The following is a 22,087-nucleotide window of genomic DNA, read 5'->3' as shown; positions in this document are numbered from 1 at the left end:
CCTGGTGTCCCTGCACCAAGAAGCTCCGTAACCAGGGAAGATTGATGACAAGGACCTTCCTCCAGAGCTGACAGAGGGAGAAAGCCTTCCCCTGGAGCTGGCACCCTGAATTTGGACTTCTAGCCTCCTAGGCTGTGAGGGAATAAGTTTCTGTTTGTTAAAGCCATCCACTTGTGGTATTTCTGTTACAGCAGCACTAGATGACTAAGACAGTATCCCGTGCCCATCTCGGTTATGTCCACTTCCTCTTTTCCCACTTAAGCAAGAACCACATCCTGTTAAGTTTGCAGAGGTTTTAATGACCAATTGTGGAGGAGGCATCAGGAAGAATCTTTTCATTAGCGAGCTCTGGGAACGCAATAATCATGTAGATCGAGGGAGCTCCTGGACAGTGGGGAATGCTGCCACTTCCTCTCTAGGAGATATCCACCGAAGACAGGGAGATATCTCTCCACACCTGCACCATCTTCACAGACCCTGGCGGCAGTCGGTGGGCAAAGCTGCAATAGTGTTGGCCATTTACGATTACCTGCAAGAAGGAAAATGTTGCAGAAAGACATTACAGGTCGTCCCCAACTTACAATGGGGTTTCATTCCGACGACTCCATCGTAAATCAGTTGTGTTAAATACCTTTTTTTAAAATTTTTCATTATTATTGCCTTTCATTATCAGTATCTCTATAAATCTGATCTTTGCCTTTGGGGATTGGCCTGAGAATGATAACATCAGCAAATTACCTGCTGCAACACTGTATGTAGTACATATCACTAACGATAAGACGCACAAAGAGAAAAGAGAATGGCGGTACATGTGGTTTGTTGTAATTCGAATGTGGTAAGTTAGGGACTAACTGTATACCGCCGAGCTGGCTTTCAGTCCTCCTTTCCACATCTGCCCTAGTCCACAGACTTTCCACCTGGAAAACTCCTAATCACATTTCAAAGCCCAGCAAACATGGTCTTTTTTTACAGACGGCCTTTTCAGACTATTGCAGACAGTTTCTCAGCCTGTGTTCTGTGTCTCACTCATTCCTCCAGTGAGGTTCTACACTCTATACAGTACTGCACAGTCTGTATTTCCTCAGCCTCCCCTCCAGCCTGGAAGTTCTACATGACCAGGGACTGTGTCTCTTGAATCTCTGAACGCCTGAATCTTCCACAGGTCCTGTCATAGGCTAAGTGCTCAGTAAATGTCCATTGAATGCTTTGGTCTCCGTTTACAGAGCTTTACTGCTACATACCGTGGAAGACCTTGGTTTTTCTTCTGAGTTAATTTGGGTGGTGGTGGGAAAGCATGAAACCCAAGTATTGCCAAAGAGGTAGAATACTACAGATGGTTGAAAACAAGGAAATTATTTTAAACAGCTTATAACCATGTGAAAAACGCCCCACCTCACTCTTACCAAAACAATCATCCTTTTAAACAGATCCAAGTTTGTAAATATGCTTTCTATGTGGGACTATGGAGAAAAAGTCATTTTTTAGGGGTCGATTTGCCATTATGTCTCACAATTATAATTACGAGGGAAGATTGATGACAAGGACCTTCCTCCAGAGGTGACAGAGGGAGAAAGCCTTCCCCTGGAGCTGGTACCCTGCATTTGGACTTCTGGCCTCCTAGACTGTGAGGGAGTGTTTCTGTTTGTTAAAGCCGTCCACTTGTCGTATTTCTGTTACAGCAGCACTAGATGACTGAGACAAGTACCCCATGCCCATCTCGGTTATGTCCACTTCCACTTTCCAACCAGTTACTCCATTTCTGCGAAATTATTCTCCAGTGTAAGAAATTGCCAGGTTAATGATGACAATAATGTTGTGTAACAAGTTATTCCAGCATCATTTGTAACAGCAAACTGTTGAAAACAGTCTAAATACCCATAAATAAGAACAAGTTAAATTATTTTTGGTACATCTTTCTAGTGGTGTATCAAGTCATGATTGAAAAATTAGGCAACACCATAGCTTGATCTCCATCGCAACATACTGTTTGACAGCAAATGAGCACAATCCCTAAGGTGTAATGCACAGAGATACATTTATCAGGGCTTTTTTAAGCATATATATACATATATATGCAACACGTTTTATATATATATATCCCTGGTGGCACAGTGGTTAAGAACTTGGCTGTCAACCAAAAGGTCACCTGTTCAAATCTACCAGCTGCTCCTTGGAAACCCTATGGGGCGGCTCTACTCTGTCCTATAGGGTGGCTATGAGTCAGAATTGACTTGAAGACAATGGGTTTGGTTTTCGTATATACATATATATATACACACACACATACATATGTATGTTGTGTGTATGTGTATATATGTGTGCATGTGTATGAGCGTATGTGTGTATATGTGCATGGGTGTATATATGTGTATATATGTGTGTGTATATGTGTATGGGTGTATGTGTGTGTATGTATATGTGTGTATATGTGTGTGTGTATATGTGTATGGGTGTGTGTGTGTATATGTGTATGGGTGTGTGTGTGTATATGTGTATGGTGTGTGTGTGTGTATGTATATGTGTATGGGTGTATATATGTGTGTGTATATGTATATGCGTGTGTATGTGTGTGTATGTGTATGGATGTATATATGTGTGTGTGTATGTGTATGTGTGTATATATAAAAATTTTTTTTTTTTTATATATATACAGATGTCACCTTGAGGACTAAGGTGCGCCTGACCCAATCCACGGTGTTTTCAATTACATCATATGCTTGTGAAAGCTGGACAACGAATAATGAAGACTGAAGAAGAATTGACACCTTTGAATTGTGGTGTTGGAGAAGAATATTGATTATACCATGGACAGCCAAAAGAACGAACAAATCTGTCTTGGAAGAAGTACAACCAGAATGCTCCCTAGAAGCAAGAATGGCAAGACTACATCTCACATACTTTGGACATTGTCATGGATTGAATTGTGTCCCCTCAAAATATCTGGCAACTTGGCTATGTCCTGATTCCCTTGTATGATTGTCTACCATTTTATCTTCCCATGTGATTTTCCTATACGTTGTAAATCCTATCACTCTGATGTAATAAGATGGATTAGCGGCAGTTATACTGATGAGGTCTACAAGATTAGGTGGTGTCTTAAGCCAATCCCTTTTGAGATATAAAAGAGGGAAGGGAGCAGAGAGAGACATGAGAACTTCATACCACTAAGAAAGCAGCACGGGGAGCAGAGTACATCCTTTGGACCCGGGGTCCCTGTGCCTGAGAAGCTCCTCGACCAGGGGAAAATTGATGACAGGGACCTTCCTCCAAAGCCGACAGAGAGAAAAAGCCTTCCCCTGGAGCTGAAGCCCTGAAGTTGGACTTCTAGCCTACTAAACAGTGAGATAAAAAATGTCTTTTTGTTAAGGCCATCCACTTGAGGTATTTCTGTTATAGCAGCACTAGATAACTAAGACAGACACATTATCAGGAGGGATCAGTCCCTGGAGAAGGTCATCATACTTGGTAAAGTACAGGGTCAACAAAAAAGAGGAAGACCCTCAACGAGATGGATTGACACAGTGGCTGCAAAAATAGGTTCAAGCATAACAACAACTGTGAGGATGGTGCAGGACCAGCAGTGTTTCGTTCTGCTGTGCATATGGTCACTATGAGTCGGAACTAACTCGATGACACCTAGCAACAACTACAACCTATATGTATGGATATATATGTACATGTGTGTATGTGTGTGTGTGTATATGTATTTGTGTGTGCGTATGCATAAACATAGATTATTTCTGGAAAGAGAGTGAAGAAACTAGTAACAGTTGTTGTCCAGGGGAGGAGATTTGGGGTTCAGGAATGAGTGGCAAGGGGAAGACTTAATTTTGGACTAATTAACATTATTTTATTCATATACACATGTTAACCATTTAGCTGTATAAAATTTAAACAACAGTGTAGGTAGAAATGATAGCTGTGGGTGAAGACAGAGGAATTCTCCACCTTGGGGAAATGGCATGTAAGCCAACCCTCAAACCTGGGCAGATCTGGGGAAAGGAGACAGGGTGGCAGAACAGGCCGAGGGGCTCTGTGACTGGGAACCAGGGAGCAGTAGTTATTGAGAGGGAACCCGACGGCCTCCTGGGGCCAGATCAGGGGGCTGCATCCCCTCTAAGAGCCCTGAGAGGCCAGGTAGTGGAGTCGCGGGCACACCCACCTGGTACTCATTTTGCAGCACCAAGAAGCGCAGGTCAAAGTGTTGGCCATCTGAAAAGAGCATGTGGGAGACCGCCACCTCACGCTTCCAGCCCCCGGCCTGAAGACTGTTCATCACCACCCGATGGCCAAAGTAGACTCGGAAGTGGAAGGCAATGTCTGACTTCTCGCTGGTCCCAGTGTGGAAATCCACCTGCATTTGCGGGTCCTTGCTGAAGGGCAAAACACATGGCACATTGGGCAGGTCCTTCATCACCCCCACACACACTCAGCACACACAGACACATCCTTCTCATCTCCTCCCCAGGTGGAAGAGAGGCCTTCCTGGGTGACACTGTGGCCCTGTTCTCTATGGGGCTGCTTCAGCTCATCCTGCCAGGGCAGCGAGCTGCTCTGTGCCTCATCCCAAGACTAACATTGAGCAGCACCCTCTGACCAGGGCTCTGACTGTTTGTCCCCTGAAAACTCTATGCCTCAAGATAAAACCCACAGCCCCCATCCCCTGAGTGGCCCCTGTGCCCGGACTCCAGCCCTGCCCACAGTCCAGCAGCTGCAGGGTTAATGCCTGGCACTGTAGGGTCTTCAGCGCCAGTGCTGCAATGTGCCACCGTCATGCCGACTAAACACTAACATCACTTATACTTGGGGTGATCCCCAAGCACTAATTTTCTCACATCTCCTTTACCCCCACCCATGGGCTAGAGAATCCTCACCTGAAAGAGACGGCAGGTTTCCCCCTGATTGTCACCGAAGAACCAATAGACAAAGACAGATGCAGAGTGTATGGAACCTACAGTGAGGTACACAAGCGGGATGAGAGAAGCAAGGGCGGGTGTGGTCCCCCCTAAATCTTGCCTAGGGGCACACCAGAATAGAGAGCCAGGACAAACTCTGAGGGACACTCTCTTCTCTCCTCTACACTCAGGTCCCTGCATTTGTGAAGAGACATGGGAAGGGGGTGAAGAGTTCAGAGCAAGGATTTCAGAGCTACATTCCCTTGTTCAAGTCTACCTCTTCCTAGCCCTGAGACCCTAGATCCATTACGTGAGTGCTCAGTATCCTCATGCTCTGGGAGATTTATGAGATTCCCACTTCACAGAGTGTTCTCAGGACCCGCTGAGCTGGTATAAGTAAAACCTTTGGCGTGATCATTGGCATGAACAGAGTCTACACAGGGGTTACCCATCAGGACCCTCCAGTCATTTTCTACACTCTGAGACTGTGAAAGCAAGACTTGAGAATTTAAAAGTATGAAAGTTCACTCCAATGAAAAACAACACATGTTTCAATAAAGAAAGGGGATAAAGAACAGCTAAAGACACCCCTGCGTGGGGAAATGTATTGGCATCAAACATTTTCAAGGGCGACTATGTCCTTTCGAGAATGTGTGCAAGTTATTGATAACACAGCCCCCGAACCTGCCCGAGCAGAGGGTGTGGGACAGGACAGTGATGCGAAAGCAGCTACAAGTGGTTGACCAGTATCTGCTATAAGCTCTGTGTGCACCAGTCTAGCCTCAGTCATTGGCTTCAATTTCCTGAAATCACATTCCTCAACTGTCTTCCCCCGGAGCCAGGATCTGCTCACCCTCTTTCTGAAGCATGAAGGGAAGGACAAGCCCAGGGCAGGTTATCATGGGCTGAATTGTCCCCGCAAAATAAGTGTTGAAATCTTAACCCCTGTACCTGTAAATATGGCCCTGTTTAGAAATAGGGTTTTTCTTTTGTTAAGTTAATGAGGCCATATCAGAGTAGGGTGGGCCATAAACCTAATCACTTCTGAGTTATAAGAAGTGGGGAATGGACCCAGGTGGAAGACAGGCTCCGAAGACCACCAGCAGAGACCAGAAACAACTGGGACAGAGGCTCACTGACAGAATTGACATGGCCAAGATTCTCGTTTGGACTTTCATCCTCCAGGACTGTGAGAAAATATATTTCTGTTCTTTCAAACTATCCACTTGTGGTTATTTTTGTTACAGCAGCACCAGGTGACTAAGACAGGTGGGGAGGGACCTGAGGCAGTGGAGGGGAGGCAGAGGTCACTGTGCAGATGGGGGCCAATCTCTAGTCTGGGTTCATCTCCCCCCACCTTTCTTGCACAGCTTCCTCATTGGACTCTCACATCCTCTTCTCATCAATGGCCTCTCCACTGGGCAGGGAACTGTCTTGGTTGTTCTTGTAGGAGATCAACTCTAGAGTCACTATCAGCATCCGAGACCCACCCTCGTCTTCCAACCTGAACCCACACTGCACACACATGGAAAATCCTAAGTCACTTCAACATTAGAGTCACCGCTATGCAGGCCAGAGCCCTCCGGTGCAGAGAAAGGCACCTGCATATTCACAGCCCCCCAGTCACAGAATACCACACGGGCACACGGTCACACTCAGCAGTCACTCAGAAACATGCAACTCACAGTGTCAGACACACCCCCACGCTCACACTCACCCAATGTGCTCACCTGCACACACACAGCCATGAGGACATCGCACAATCTCGCCGTCCTGCTCACCCTCACACTAGCTCACCACAGCCAGCTGTCCACACTTCACTCCACACTGTCACATTCTCTCAGAAGAAGTCACTCTCAGGCAAGCACCATCAAACCCTGCCAGGATTACACTGGCCCAGGGTCAACACACACCTCCCCACAAGGATCTCACACGTCACAATCCCAAGGTCTCTCTCTTCTACACATTAGAAACACTCAGGAAACCAGGAACAACTCAGCTGCACACATTATCATCCCACACAGCCCCCCTCTGTGTCCTCCTTTCTCTGTGTGACCTGGGTGGTTGAAGGCTGTGCCCTTTCTCCTCACCTGTTGGCCTGGCATTGTTGTGGCTTCACTGGGTGGCTCTTCCCAATGGTGTCCAGTCTCCTGTGAGTCTCTTGCAGTTGCAGAATATATATGATGCCTTGGAGCCCCACCTTCTGGTTTCCCTCCTCTTTTAAGTCCCTCCCAGCAAAGATCTCAGCAGAGTTAAGGGATGGGGTGCAGGGTCAGAACCCACAATCCAGCCTGTAGGTGTCTCACCAAGCCTTCACCCCAGGGTGGAATACCCCAGAAAACACACTATATTCTAATGAGCACAAAGACAAAGAAGCAGTCAAGCCCTTAACCGTAGAAGGAAATTCTCCTCTTTTCTTTTCCAGATGTTCTGGGAGAAATTGACCCTCAGCAGGACCCAAAGAGGTAGAGCAAGTCCCCCTCCACCCCACACTAGGCCCCTTGGCTCTGCCAAGGCCAAATGCACCTGCTGAAGGATTCAGATTCTGTATTCTCACACACCTGGGCTCCAGTTGCACCTCCTACTTCACCATTACTCCAGGTGCATGTGAGACCTCTGAGTCCCTGCTTCTCCATCAGATTCTCGGACAAATGTGAAATCTTCATGCTCTAGTCCATGACTCATATGCAGCTTAGCTCCAGTTCTCAATCACCTGTGCAAGTACAGGTACAGGTACAAGTTAGGCTTAATGCAGTCTTTACCTGGGGTGGAGGAGAGAGGACCCTTCTCAAGTTCTCCTCTTGGGAGTGAGGGGATGGCTGAGGTATGTGTTGGTAAGTGGAGCCCTGTGGAGGCAAGGTAAAGATTTCATAAGGAGCCTGGTTGGTGCAAGTGGTTTGTGATTGGCTGCTAACCTAAAGGTTGGTGGTTCAAACCCATCCAGTTCCTCAGAAAAAAAGACCTGGCAAACTCCTTCTGTAAAGATTGCAGCCAAAAACCCCTATGGAGTAGTTCTACTCTGTAACACTTTGGGGTTGCTGTGAGCTGGGGTTAACAACAACAGCAGATACAAGGTATATAAAGTATCTTAACCGGTACGTGGATTGATTTGTGTCCCCCCAAAATATCTGTCAACTTGGCTGGGCCATGATTTCCAGTATTATGTGATTGTCTGCCATTTTGCCATCTGATATGAGTTTCCTATGTGTTGTGAATCCTATCTCTCTGATGCTGATTAGATGGGATTAGCAGCAGTTATAGAAATGACACAGGACTCGATCTACAAGATTAAGTTGTGTCTTGAGCCAATCTCATTTGAGATATAAAAGACAGAAATGAGCAGAAAGACATGGGCACATCATACCACCAAGAAAGCAACGCCAGGAGCAGAGCATGTCCTTTGGACCTGGGGTTCCTGCACATAGAAGCTCCTAGACAAAGAGAATATTGATGGCAAGGACCTTCCTCCAGAGCTGACAGACAGAGAAAGCCTTCCCCTGGAGCTGGCACCCTGAATTTGGACTTCTAGCTTACTAGACTGTGAAAGAATAAATTTCTCTTTGTTAAAGCTATCCACTTGTGGTATTTTTGTTATAGCAGCATTAGACAACTAAGACATGGCCTGAGTTGATGCCCAAAGAATAGAAGGATAACACTGAAGAGAGCATTAACACCTGTTCCATAATAGGAAGGAGTCTCCCGGTGATACAAACGATTAAACACTGGGCTACAAACCAAAAGGTTGGCAGTTTGAATCCATCCTGAGGAGCCTTAGAAGGAATGTCTGGTGATGTATTTCTAAGAGATCATCGTCCATTGCCGTCGAGTCGATTCCGACTCATAGCAACCCTACAGGACAGAGTAGAACTGCCCCAGAGGGTTTCCAAGGAGCGGCTGGTGGATTCGAACTGCTGACCTTTTGATTAGCAGCCGCAGCTCTTAACAACTACACCACCAGCATTTCCTGAGTCTGGGCCTAGCACTAAGGAATTAGCAAGCATCATCTCTAGCTTTTATGGAGTTGCTTCCCTATTTTCCTTCTACACCAATACACTTGCCCTACTTTCATGGAATTCTAGAGCATTATAAGTGTTGACTGATTCTTCAAAAGGCCCTCCAAAACATGTGTGCAAATTTTACTCCAACCAATAATATAAGTTGGTGGCCAACTTACACTTCATCACCACCATAGCCAATGATTCAACTTTTTATCCTTTGCCCACCTGGTAATGAAAGTATCATTAATCTTGATATTCTTTGTAGTTTCCTTGTTTCTGGTGAGGTAGCTCATGCTTTCAACCGCTTAAAATTTTTATTTCATCTGTGATTTGGTTTCTTCATACATTATTTCCATTTTTTTCCTACATTGTCCTTTCATTATTTAATGGTGCTTTTTATATGTCACAGATATTATAATTAATGTTGGGAATATGGGCTGTAAAATTTTCCCCTAGTTTGTCCTCGGAATAAAGGCTGACTGAGCTGCTGAACCCTGTCTGTACCCATAACAACAGCCTTCTCCTGCTCAATCTTTTCACAACAGAACTTTCACTTCCTTCATACGCTGACTAAACTTTGGAATCCAACAGAGAATTTTTTTCTGTTTCATCTTGACTCTTACTCAAAACTGAAAATTGATTCTGAAGAAACGCATAGCTTAGACATATTTGACTTCTCAATCCACTGCTGATTTCCGAGAAATGCTGTTTGTATGTTGAAAGAAGTTATAGGAAAAGACATTTATGAATTAAACAAAGAAAAAGTAAGCACCTACTATAAGCGAAGCACTTGGTAGTAAACACAAAAGACAATTGCCTACCCTCAATGAACTGGCAGAAGATGAGATGATGTCAATTTACGGTTATTGTCTTAGTCACCTAGTGCTGCTATAACAGAAATATCACAAGTGGATGGCTTTAACAAACAGAAATTTATTTCCTCACAGTTTTGGAGGTTAGAATTCTGAATTCAGGAAGCCAGCTCTAGGGAAGGCTTTTTCTCTCTGTCATCTCTGAAGGAAGGTTCTTGTCTCTTTGAGTTTCTATTCCTGGATGATCTTCATGTGGCTTGGCATCTCTCTTCCCCCATCTCTGCTTCTAGCTTGCATTTAATCACTTTTACATCAGTAAAGAGATTACCTCAAGATACACCCTACACTAATTCTGTCTTATTAACATAACAAAGGCAGCTTATTCCCAAATGGGATTATAACCACAGACATAACCAAACCAAAACCAAACCCAGTACCATTGAGTCGATTCCGAGTCATAGTGACCCTATAGGGCAGAGTGGAGCTGCCCCATAGAATTTCCAAGGAGCACCTGGAGGATCTGAACTGTGGACCCTTTGGTTAGCAGCCGTAGCACTTAACCACTACACCACCAGGGTTTCCGACAAACCACAGACATAGAGGTTAGGATTTACAATACGTATTTTTGGCGAACACATTTCAATACGTAGCAGTTATTTTATGAAGGTAGAACCAAATGATTTTCCAATAGGACCCATGCTGTGCGTGATAGAAAGAAAGGGTTAGGGTTGACACTGAGGTGCCCGGATTGAGCAATAGGGCTTTGGCCTGAACAACTGAAAGAGTAGCAGTGTGGGAACAGGGCTGTGTCTGAACTGAAGGAAGCCTGAGTGTGAACCTGTGCTCTCAACAATGAGAACAGAGAGAAAACCAGGGGGGCTGCCTTCCTGTATGCCTAAACCCCAATGCTCACATTTTCCTCAACCAAGAAAACCAGAAAGAAAAATAATAGCTTGTCACTCATGACTCCAGTAAGGAGGGGTAGTGCCATTTCACTCCTGGAAAGATTGAGGCCCAGATTTAGCAAAAGTTAATTTGTTTATTTTAAAAGTCCTAATGAGTGACTGCGTGCCTCATCCAACATTCAGCAAAAAAAGGGGAAACCCAGTTTAAGGATGAGGAACTTTAGGCTCAAATACTGGACAGGACAGATTCTATCTTGTAGAATAAATCTCAGTCAACCACAGATTCAAGGCACACCCATTGATCAGTACACACAGCATCAGCTCTCACTTATGGCTTCCTGCAGAGCTCATTCCTTTGTTTCCAAAGTCACTAGGTAATGTGACCCTCCACTGCCACCCCCTGCGGTGCCGATCACTGCCTCCTTCCTGCTTCAGGAACCTGGAATTGACCTCAGGAGACCTGTCCTGACTCCTGTCCCCTCTCTTAATGGTGACTTTTCTCCTGAAGTGGTCTCTTCCAGCAGAATTCTTACCCAACCCAGTCCATCAAAGATGTTCTAAAGACTTTAAACCTCAAATATTCTTGATCCCTGCCTTCCCAGTTAGTCTCTGCATCCATTGTGCACACTTGCTCATTGTGATGGTTAAGGTTGTATGTCAACTTGGCCATGATTCTCAATCGCTTGATAGTCATCCAATGGTGTGATTGCTTCCATGATGAGATTTGATGTTATGTGATCACCTCCATGATGGGATCTATTGTGAGTAGCCAATCAGTGGAAAGGGAGTTTTCTTGGGGGTGTGGCCTGCATTGAATGTAAGTGGATATGCTGGCAAGTCTTGTGGGCTTTTGCACATTCTGGATCCTGCAGCTGGCTCTTGTTCACCTGACCTCCAGTTCTTGGGACTTGAGCTAGCAACTTACCTGTGGTCTTGCCTGCCAATCTTTGGGATTCATCTATCTTCACAGCCTATGAGTAAGAGCTCTGCTCTCTGACCTGCTGATCTTGGGTTCACCAGCCCCTGTGGCTACGTGCGTCAGGAGAACCCTCTATCTTGACCCACAGTTTTGGGACTTTCCAGCCCCTACAAATGTGTGAGCCATTTCCTTGATATAAATCTCTTTATTTATGTATTTATACACTTTACCGGTTTTACTTCTCTAGAGAATGCAGCCTAAGACACTCATATTCACGAGCCAACAGGGAAAACACTGCTTTACATTCAGTGAGAGTGAGGGCCTTGTTAGAAACCATTATGGATTGAATTGCATCCCTTAAAAATGCGTGTCAACTTGGCTAGGTCATAATTCCCCGTGTTGTGTTATGTGGTTGTCCTCCATTTTGTGATTGTAATTTTATGTTAAAGAGGATCAAGGTGGGATTGTAACACCACCCTTGCCCAGGTCATGTCCCTGATCCAAGGTAAAAGGAATTTCCATGGGGTGTGCCCTGCACCACCTTTCATCTCTCAAGAAATAGAAGGAAAGAGAAGCAAACAGAGAATAGGAACCTCATACCACTGAGAGAGCAGTGCTGGGAGCACAGCATGTCCTCTGTACCTGAAGTTTCTGTGCTGAGATGCTCCCAGACCAAGGGAAGATGGATAACAAGGACCTTCCTCCAGAGCCAACAGAGAAAGAAAGCCTTCCTCTGGAGCCGATGCCCTGAATTTGGACTTCTAGCCTATTGGACTGTAAGAAAATAAATTTCTCTTTGTTAAAGCCATCCACTTGTGGTATTTCTGTTATAGCAGTATTAGATGACTAAGACACTAAGTTTTGTTAATCCTAACCTCTATGACATTAATGGAGCCCTGGTGGTGAAGTGGTTAAGAGCTTGGCTGCCAACAAAAAGGTCAAAGTTCAAATGCTCCTTGGAAACTCTATAGGACAGTTATACTCTGTCCTATAGGTCACTATGAGTCAGAATTGACTCGATGGCAATGGGGTATGACAATTAATGAAGCAGGATTAGAGGACATTATGCTAATGAAACAGGACTCAATCTATAGGATTAGGTTGTATCTTGAGTCAATCTCTTTTGAGATAAAAAAGACAGAATCAAGCAGAGAGGAGAGGGATCTCATACTACCAAGAAAGAAGTGCCAGGAGCACAGCCTGTCCTTTGAACCTGGGGTCCCTGTGCTGAGAAGCTCCTAGGCCAGTGGAAGACTGATGACAAGGACCCTCCCTAGAGATGGCAGAGAAAGGAAGCCTTTCTCGGGAGCTGGTGCCCTGAATTTGAACTTCTAGCCTCCTAGGCTGTGAGAGAATAAATTCGTTTGTTAAAGCCATCCACTAGTGGTATTTCTGTTACAGCAGCACTAGATGACTAAGACAGAAACTTTCCCTTAAAAAAAGTTATAGTTTTTTTCAGACAGCAATGTCTATATTAACCCCAAACTGAAAACTACACAATGTCCATCAAGAGTAAGCGGAATAAATAGGTGTTCGCATTTCCATAAAATGGGATAGCAAAGAGAATGGAAAATAAAGGAATTAAGCTACACACACAAAAAATGGATGAATCATAAAAAGAGGAATTTGAACAGATGATGCATGACACAAAGAAGAGCTCCAATACCATTCACATTCAAGCAAAATTAAGCAAAGTGGTACAACTATAAGGAAAGCAAAGAGAAAAAGCAGGAAGGCGGTAGTCTGTGTGGGGAAGGAGGCCAAGTGGTGAACAAACATGCAAGGGGCAAGTGGCTGTTGACAGTATTCCATATTTTGAATTTAGGGTGGTTACCTGGAGCCCTGATGGTGCAATGGTTAAGAGCTTGGCTGCTAACCAAAAGGTTGGCAGTTCGAATCTACCAGCTGCTCCTTGGAAACCCTATGGGGCAGTTCCACTCTGTCCTATAGGGTCTCTATGAGTCAGAATCAACTCAACAGCAACAGATTTGGTTGGGGTTTGGTACATGAGGGCTAGTTTAATAATCATTCACCATAATATACATTAGTTTTACAACTATGACAGACTTCTTTAGAAATTAAGGAGAAATGAAGGAAGGGAGGGATTGGAGGAAGAAAAGAGAGAAAGAGACAAAGAGAAATCTGACTTGTTTCCTCCATGTTAGAAACAAAGCTTACAGAATTAAATTGGTAAATATTTATGTCAAAACTTTAGAAGTTTTTAAATCTAAAGCTTCTTTTGCCAAAAGGAGCCATGTTGATAATTTTACATTTATTGTCTCAAAGCCAAAGTAACATTACTTAAAGACAAGAGGTTATAATAAAGGATTATATTCTACATATTTTTACAACCTCCTGTTGTTTTTTATAAGCCATATTATACGATATGGAAATTTACGGAGTTGCTGAAAACTTTCTGACCCAACTGCTTTCAGTGTCTCTAAAACTTGTCATCAATTGGATCTGCTATTGTTTGCAGAACAGTCTGCTGTGGTTAAATAGAAAGTCAGTCAACTTCTACTATTACAAATAATAATTCATTTTCACTGCCGTCCTGATGGATGTTGTAAGTATGTCCAGGTGATGAGATCCCCAGGTTTGAAACTGTTTTTCCAAAGCATATTTGCGTTTTATATTTGGTTGAATTTCCTTCAGTCTTGATGCAAGGCTCTTTCATCTTGTCCTACAGGCTGTGTGTTTGCTTTGCTCTGGCAAGAGTGAGGAGAGGAGGAGAAATGTCGTTGCTTTTCCAGGCAGACTGTGATCTCTTGTGGGGAAAGTTTTAGGTGAAACCCTATCTGATGTTGTCCAGTTGTGAGCTCAAGATTCTAAAAGTAGGAGGAATCTTTCCTACTCCTAACTGCCAGAATTTCTTCATGGGAGCCTATAAGTGGATCATCAGATCCCACATTGGCCAAACAAGGAACTATCAATCACGCAGACTAAGAATAAACTTCCTGGCAATGACCTGGAGACCACAGCTATTTACAGTAGTTATCTCTTTCAGTTCCCAAAACTCCCACAAATGCCAGATGAGGCCACATTTTTCAGATGAAGACTAAGAAATACAGTGTCTTTCTAGGGTTAGTATCTTATGTTGCTTCCATACACTTATTGTCTTAGTTATCTAGTGCTGCTGTAACAGAAATACCACAGGTGGATGGCTTTAACAAACAGAAATTTATTCTCTCACAGTCTAGGAGTCTAGAAATCTGAACTCAGGGTGCCAACTCCCAGGAAAGGCTTTCTCTCTCTCTTTCAGCTCTGGGGAAAGGTCGTTGTCATCAATCCTCTCCTGGACCAGGAGCTTCTCAGCTCAGGGACCCTGGATCCAAAGGATGCATTCGGCTTCTGGCTCTTCTTTCATGGTGGTATGAGGTCCCTCTCCTCTTTGCTTGCTTCTCTCTTTTATATCTCAGAAGAGATTGAAGATACAACCTAATCCTGTAGATTGAGTCCTATCCCATTAACATAACAGCCTCTAATCCTGCCACATTAACATCATAGAAGTAGGTTTTACAACACTTAGGCAAATCACATCAGATGAGAAAATGGTGGATAATCACACAAGACTGGGAATCATGGCTTAACAAAACTGACAGATATTTTGGGGGGACACAATTCAACCCATGACACTTATCCCCTCACTGAAGCAAATAAACAAAGAAAACACATAAAAGTAGGTATTATATTTATCACATAAATGCCAAAACCTCTTGAGGATTTTCAGAGAGATGACAGTCATTGAGGACAACCCACAGAGAATGCCTGGAAATAGCTACTCTGCAGAGAATCCCTGAATTCCAGGAAATGATCCCATTTCCCCGACCCAAACTGGCTTAAAGACTTCTGCTCTGCTCTCTGCAGGAGCCACAGCGAGAAGCCTCAGCAAGCCTGACGAACACTTTCATGTGGGATTCAGAAAACACTGTTTTAATGAAAAGACTTTATCAAAAGGGTAGAATGACAACGGACAGAGTGGGAAAAAATCTTTAGGGACGACATATCTGATAAGGGTCTAATCTCTAAAACATATAGAAAACTTTGACTCAACAACTAAAAGGCAAAAAATCCTATTAAAAAAGGGGCAAAGGACAAGCGAAGACACTTCACCAAAGAGGACATTCAAGAGACCAACAAATACATAAAAAGATGTTCACAGTCATTAGCCCTCACCCCTGCTAAAATGACACTGATTTAAAAAAAAAAAAAAAAACATAAAACAACAAATGCTGGCGAGGCTGTGCAGAATTTGGAACTCTTGCTGGTGGGTTTGTAAAATTGCACAGCTACTATGGAAAACAGCATGGCACCTCCTCAAAAAGCTAGAGATAGAAATACCTCAAGATCCAGCAATCCCACTCCTAGGTTCTAGAGATACAATAAAAGAGACCCGTACAGACATCACACCTATGTTCACTGTAGCATTATTCACAACAGCAAAGACGTGGCAACACCCTAAGTGCCCAACAATGGAAGAATGGATAAACCAATGTGGTGCACACATACAATAGAATACTTTGTAGCCATAAACAATAATGGTGAGTCGTAGAAACAATGTGGATGAATCTGGAGGACATTACGCTGAGTGAAATAAGTCAATCACAGAAGGACGAATGTTCTATGATCTCACTTTTATAAGAAGACAAAGATAGATATATACACACAGACCAACATGCATTGGTAGTTACCAGGAATGGGTGGAGAGGGAGACAGGGAGAAGAATTCACAGGGGAGTAAAGACTGCATTAAGCCTGACATCCTGTCACCTGTACCTGCACAGGTGACTAAGGACAGGCCTGGAGCCAAGGCACACACAAGTCATGGACTGCAGCCTGAGGACCTCACATCTGTCCCAGAAGCTGACGGAGAAGCAGGGACTCAGAGGATGCACATGCACCTGGACTAATGGGGAGCAATTAGAAGGTGCAACTGGAGCCCAGGTGTGTGAGAATACAGAGCCTGAACCCCCTGGCAGGCGCAGTTGGCCTTGGCAGAGCCAAGGGGCCTAGTGTGGGGTGGAGGGGGACTGGCTCTACCTCTCTGGGTCCTGCTGAGGGTCAATTTCTCCCAGAACACCTGGAAAAGAAAAGAGGAGAATTTCCTTCTAGGGTTAAGGGCTTGACCGCTTCTTTGCCTTTGTGCTCATTAGAATATAGTGTGTTTTCTGGGGGATTCCACTGTGGGGGGAAGGTTTGGTGAGGCACCTACAGGCTGGATTGTGGGTGCTGATCCTGCACCCCACCCCCGAACCCTGCTGGGATCTTTGCTAGAAGGGACTTGAAAGAGGAGGGAAACCAGAAGGTGGGGCTCCAAGGCATCATATATATTCTGCAACTGCAAGAGACTCACAGGAGACTGGACACCATTGGGAAGAGCCACCCAGTGAAGCCACAACAATGCCAGGCCAACAGGTGAGGAGAAAGGGCACAGCCTTCAACCACTCAGGTCACACAGAGGAAGCAGGACACAGAGGGGGGCTGTGTGGGATGATAATGTGCGCACCTGAGTTGTTCCTAGTTTCCTGAGTGTTTCTAGTGTGTAGAAGAGAGAGACCCTGGGATCGTGATGCGTGAGATCCTTGTGGGGAGGTGTGTGTTGACCCTGGGCCTGTGTAATCCTGGCAGGGTTTGATGGTGCTTGCCTGAGAGTGACTTTTTCTGAGAGAATGTGACAGCGTGGAGTGAAGTGTGGACAGCTGGCTGTGGTGAGCTAGTGTGAGGGTGAGCAGGACGGCGAGATTGTACAATGTCCTCTTGGCTGTGTGTGTGCACGCGAGCACATTGGGTGAATGTGAGCGTGGGGGTGTGTCTGACACTGTGAGTTGCATGTCTCTGAGTGACTGCTGAGTGTGACTGTGTGCCCGTGTGGTATTCTGTGACTGGGGGGCTGTGAATATGCAGGTGCCTTTCTCTGCACGGGAGGGCTCTGGCCTGCATAGCGGTGACTCTAATGTTGAAGTGACTTAGGATTTTCCATGTGTGTGCAGTGTGGGTTCAGGTTGGAAGACGAGGGTGGGTCTCGGACGCTGATAATGACTCTAGAGTTGATCTCCTACAAGAACAACCAAGACAGTTCCCCGCCCAGTGGAGGGGCCATTGATGAGAAGAGGATGTGAGAGTCCAATGAGGCAGATGTGCAAGAAAGGTGGGGGGAGATGAACCCAGACTGCGGAGGGGCCCCCATCTGCACAGTGACCTCTGCCTCCCCTCCACTGCCTCAGGTCCCTCCCCACCTGTCTTAGTCACCTGGTGCTGCTGTAACAAAAATAACCACAAGTGGATAGTTTGAAAGAACAGAAATGTATTTTCTCACAGTCCTGGAGGATGAAAGTCCAAACGAGGATCTTGGCCGTGTCAATTCTGTCAGTGAGCCTCTGTCCCAGTTGTTTCTGGTCTCTGCTGGTGGTCCCGGGTGTTCCTCGGAGCCTGTCTTCCACCTGGGTCCATTCCCCACTTCTTATAACTCAGAAGTGATTAGGTTTATGGCCCACCCTACTCTGATATGGCCTCATTAACTTAACAAAAGAAAAACCCTATTTCTTAAACAGGGCCGTATTTACAAGTACAGGAGTTAAGATTTCAACACTTATTTTGCAGGGACAATTCAGCCCATGATAACCTGCCCTGGGCTTGTCCTTCCCTTCATGCTTCAGAAGGAGGGTGAGCAGATCCTGGCTCAGGGGGGAAGACAGTTGAGGGATGTGATTTCAGGAAATTGAAGCCAATGACTGAGGCTAGACTGGTGCACACAGAGCTTATAGCAGATACTGGTCAACCACTTGTAGCTGCTTTCCCATCACTGTCCTGTCCCACACCCTCTGCTCGGGCAGGTTCGGGGGCTGTGTTATCAATAACTTGCACACATTCTTGAAAGGACATAGTCGCCCTTGATAAAGTTTGATGCCAATAATTTCCCCACGCAGGGGTGTCTTTAGCTGTTCTTTATCCCCTTTCTTTATTGAAACATGTGTTGTTTTTCATTGGAGTGAACTTTCATACTTTTAAATTCTCAAGTCTTGCTTTCACAGTCTCAGAGTGTAGAAAATGACTGGAGGGTCCTGATGGGTAACCCCTGTGTAGACTCTGTTCATGCCAATGATCACGCCAAAGGTTTTACTTATACCAGCTCAGCGGGTCCTGAGAACACCCTGTGAAGTGGGAATCTCATAAATCTCCCAGAGCATGAGGATACTGAGCACTCACGTAACGGATCTAGGGTCTCAGGGCTAGGAAGAGGTAGACTTGAACAAGGGAATGTAGCTCTGAAATCCTTGCTCTGAACTCTTCACCCCCTTCCCATGTCTCTTCACAAATGCAGGGACCTGAGTGTGGAGGAGAGGAGAGAGGGTCCCTCAGAGTTTGTCCTGGCTCTCTATTCTGGTGTGCCCCTAGGCACGATTTAGGAGGGACCACACCCACCGTTGCTTCTCTCATCCCGCTTGTGTACCTCACTGTAGGTTCCATACACTCTGCATCTGTCCTTGTCTATTGGTTCTTCGGTGACAATCAGGGGGAAACCTGCTGTTTCTTTCAGGTGAGGATTCTCTAGCCCATGGGTGGGGGTAAAGGAGATGTGAGAATATTAGTGCTTGGGGATCACCCCAAGTATAAGTGGTGTTAGTGTTTAGTCAGCATGATGGTGACACAGTGCAGCTCTGGCGCTGAAGACCCTACTGCGCCAGGCATTAACCCTGCAGCTGCTGGACTGTGGGCAGGGCTGGAGTCCGGGCACAGGGGCCACTCAGGGGATGGGGGCTGTGGGTTTTATCTTGAGGCATAGAGTTTTCAGGGGACAAACAGTCAGAGCCCTGGTCAGAGGGTGCTGCTCAATGTTAGTCTTGGGATGAGGCACAGAGCAGCTCGCTGCCCTGGCAGGATGAGCTGAAGCAGCCCCATAGAGAACAGGGCCACAGTGTCACCCAGGAAGGCCTCTCTTCCACCTGGGGAGGAGATGAGAAGGATGTGTCTGTGTGTGCTGAGTGTGTGTGGGGGTGATGAAGGACCTGCCCAATGTGCCATGTGTTTTGCCCTTCAGCAAGGACCCGCAAATGCAGGTGGATTTCCACACTGGGACCAGCGAGAAGTCAGACATTGCCTTCCACTTCCGAGTCTACTTTGGCCATCGGGTGGTGATGAACAGTCTTCAGGCCGGGGGCTGGAAGTGTGAGACTCTCCCACATGTCCTTTTCAGATGGCCAACACTTTGACCTGCGCTTCTTGGTGCTGCAAAATGAGTACCAGGTGGGTGTGCCCGCGACTCCACCACCTGGCCTCTCAGGGCTCTTAGAGGGGATGCAGCCCCCTGGTCTGGCCCCAGGAGGCCCTCGGGTTCCCTCTCAATAACTACTGCTCCCTGGTTCCCAGTCACAGAGCCCCTCGGCCTGTTCTGCCATTCTCTCTCCTTTCCCCAGATCTGCCCAAGCTTGAGGGTTGGCTTACATGCCATTTCCCCAAGGTGGAGAGTTCTTCTGTCTTCACCCCAGCTATCATTTCTACCTGCACTGTTGTTTAAATTTTATACAGCTAAATGGTTAACAAATACATATGAATAAAATAATTTTAATTAGTCCAAAATTAAGTCTTCCCCTCATCTCTCACTTCTGAACCCCAAATCTGCGCCTGAGGAGAACAACTGTTACTAGGTTCTTCACTCTCTTTCCAGAGATAATCTGTGCTCAAACAAGCATATACATACATACATCTAGCTGGTTCAGAAGATGAGTGCATTTAAATTTGACTTGTTAATCCCTAAAATGTGACTGTTTCTCCACAGCCTTGCCAATAAAGACTATATCCAAACTTCTGATCTTTTTAATTGGATAGGTAAAAATATTAACATTTTATTAAGATTCAGTTAGGAGACCTTTTATATGTTTATAAGCTGTTAAAAATAATTTTGCACTTTTGAGCCATTCATTCTAGTCTCTGTCTTTAAGAAGGTTTGAGTATCATTCTTTGACTTCAAGACCCCGTATCTGAGATACTCAAAAGACAAAACTTGGCCATTAGCAGTAGATGGCAGTAAAGCCTTGTGGAACTGAAAAATAATGCATTCAACAAACCTTTATTGAACACTTACTCTGTGACAGAAGCGGGCCAAGATACAGGGATTTGGAGATTCGTGACACAACATCACCGCCATGGGAGGCTTTCAGGCTGGAGAGGAGGTTAAGCCAACACAGACCGTGCAGTATAGAGTAGGAGAGACTCACACGGAAATTAGAGAAACACAGAAAGCAGAGTGAATAGCTGTCTGAAATCATCACAAAAAGCAACCTATAAAAATAAGCGCATTTTCTGGGTTTTGAGGTGTGATTAGGAGCTTTCTAGGTGAACGGTGCGTGTACTGGGACAGACACGGAAAGGAAGACTGAAAGCTGGCTCATTGATATACTGTCTTTCTTTGTGCAACATTTTCCTTCTTGCGGGTAATGATAAATGGCTAACGCTGTTACATCTTTCAGAAAAGAGTTACCACGACTACAACTAAAGGTATTTCAGAACATAGAAAAGGATGGAGTACTCCCAAACTCATTCTATGAAGCCAGCATAGCCCTGATATCAAAACCAGGTAAAGACACTACAAAAAAAGAAAATTACAGACCTATATACCTCATAAACTTAGACGCAAAATTCCTCAACAAAATTCTAGCCAATAGAATTCAACAACATATAAAAAAAAAATAATTCACCATGACCAAGTGGGATTCATACCAGGTATGCAGGGATGGTTCAACATTAGAAAAACAATCAACGTAATCCATCACATAAATAAAACAAAAGACAAGAATCACATGATTTTATCAATTGATGCAGAAAAGGCATTTGACAAACTTCAAGACCCATTCATGATAAAAACTCTCAGCTAAATAGGAATAGAAGGAAAATTCCTCAACACAATAAAGGGCATTTATACAAAGCCAAGAGCCAACACCATCCTAAATGGAGAGTGTCTGAAAGTGTTCCCCTTGAGATCGGGAACCAGACAAGGATGCCCTTTATCACCGCTCTTATTCAACATTGTGCTGGAGGTCCTAGCCAGAGCAATTGGGCTAGACAAAGAAATAAAGGGCATCCAGATTGGCAAGGAAGAAGTAAAAGTATTTCTATTTGTAAATGACATGATCTTATACACTGAAAACCCTAAAGAATCCTTAAGAAAACTACTGAAACTAATAGAAGAGTTCAGCAGAGTATCAGGATACAAGATAAACATACAAAAATCAGTTGGATTCCTCTACACCAACAAAAAGAACATCGAAGAGGAAATCACCAAATCAACACTATTTACAGTAGCCCCCAGGAAGATAAAATACTTAGGAATAAATCTTACCAGACATGTAAAAGACTTATACAAAGAAAGCTACAAGACACTACTGCAAGAAACCAAAATAGACTTACTAAGCGGAAGACTTAACATTGTAAAAATCTCTATTCTACCAAAAGCCATCTATAGATACAACGCAGTTCTGATCCAAATTCCAATGGCATTCTTTAATGAGATGGGGAAACAAATCACCAACTTCATATGGAAGGGAAAGAGACCCTGGATAAGC

General features: G+C 44.8%; 1 protein-coding gene and 1 pseudogene across 2 annotated transcripts; one reads left to right on the top strand and one right to left on the bottom strand.

Annotated features, from left to right (window-relative positions):
* Window positions 1–263: 263 nt before the first annotated feature.
* Window positions 264–7,579, bottom strand: LOC100672377 (galectin-10-like). 2 transcript variants are annotated; one of them, XM_023539817.2, is made up of 4 exons: window positions 6,986–7,579; window positions 4,875–4,951; window positions 4,163–4,373; window positions 264–529 (listed from the first exon to the last, which is right to left on the bottom strand). In XM_023539817.2, the coding sequence occupies exons 1-4, from the start codon at window positions 6,998–7,000 to the stop codon at window positions 416–418; spliced, it is 417 nt and encodes a 138-aa protein (XP_023395585.1). In that variant the 5' UTR covers window positions 7,001–7,579; the 3' UTR covers window positions 264–415. The 2 variants fall into 2 exon arrangements, with proteins under 2 accessions (XP_023395585.1, XP_064149713.1); XM_064293643.1 differs by lacking the exon at window positions 4,875–4,951 and having other exon boundaries at window positions 6,986–7,046.
* An 11,134-nt stretch (window positions 7,580–18,713) lies between these two features.
* On the top strand, window positions 18,714–19,938 carry LOC100672089 (galectin-10-like; annotated as a pseudogene).
* Window positions 19,939–22,087: the final 2,149 nt, after the last annotated feature.

The sequence above is a fragment of the Loxodonta africana genome, chromosome 11 (assembly GCF_030014295.1).
Source record: "Loxodonta africana isolate mLoxAfr1 chromosome 11, mLoxAfr1.hap2, whole genome shotgun sequence".
NCBI lineage: Eukaryota > Metazoa > Chordata > Mammalia > Proboscidea > Elephantidae > Loxodonta > Loxodonta africana.
This window is presented reverse-complemented; position numbering and strand designations above follow the sequence as displayed.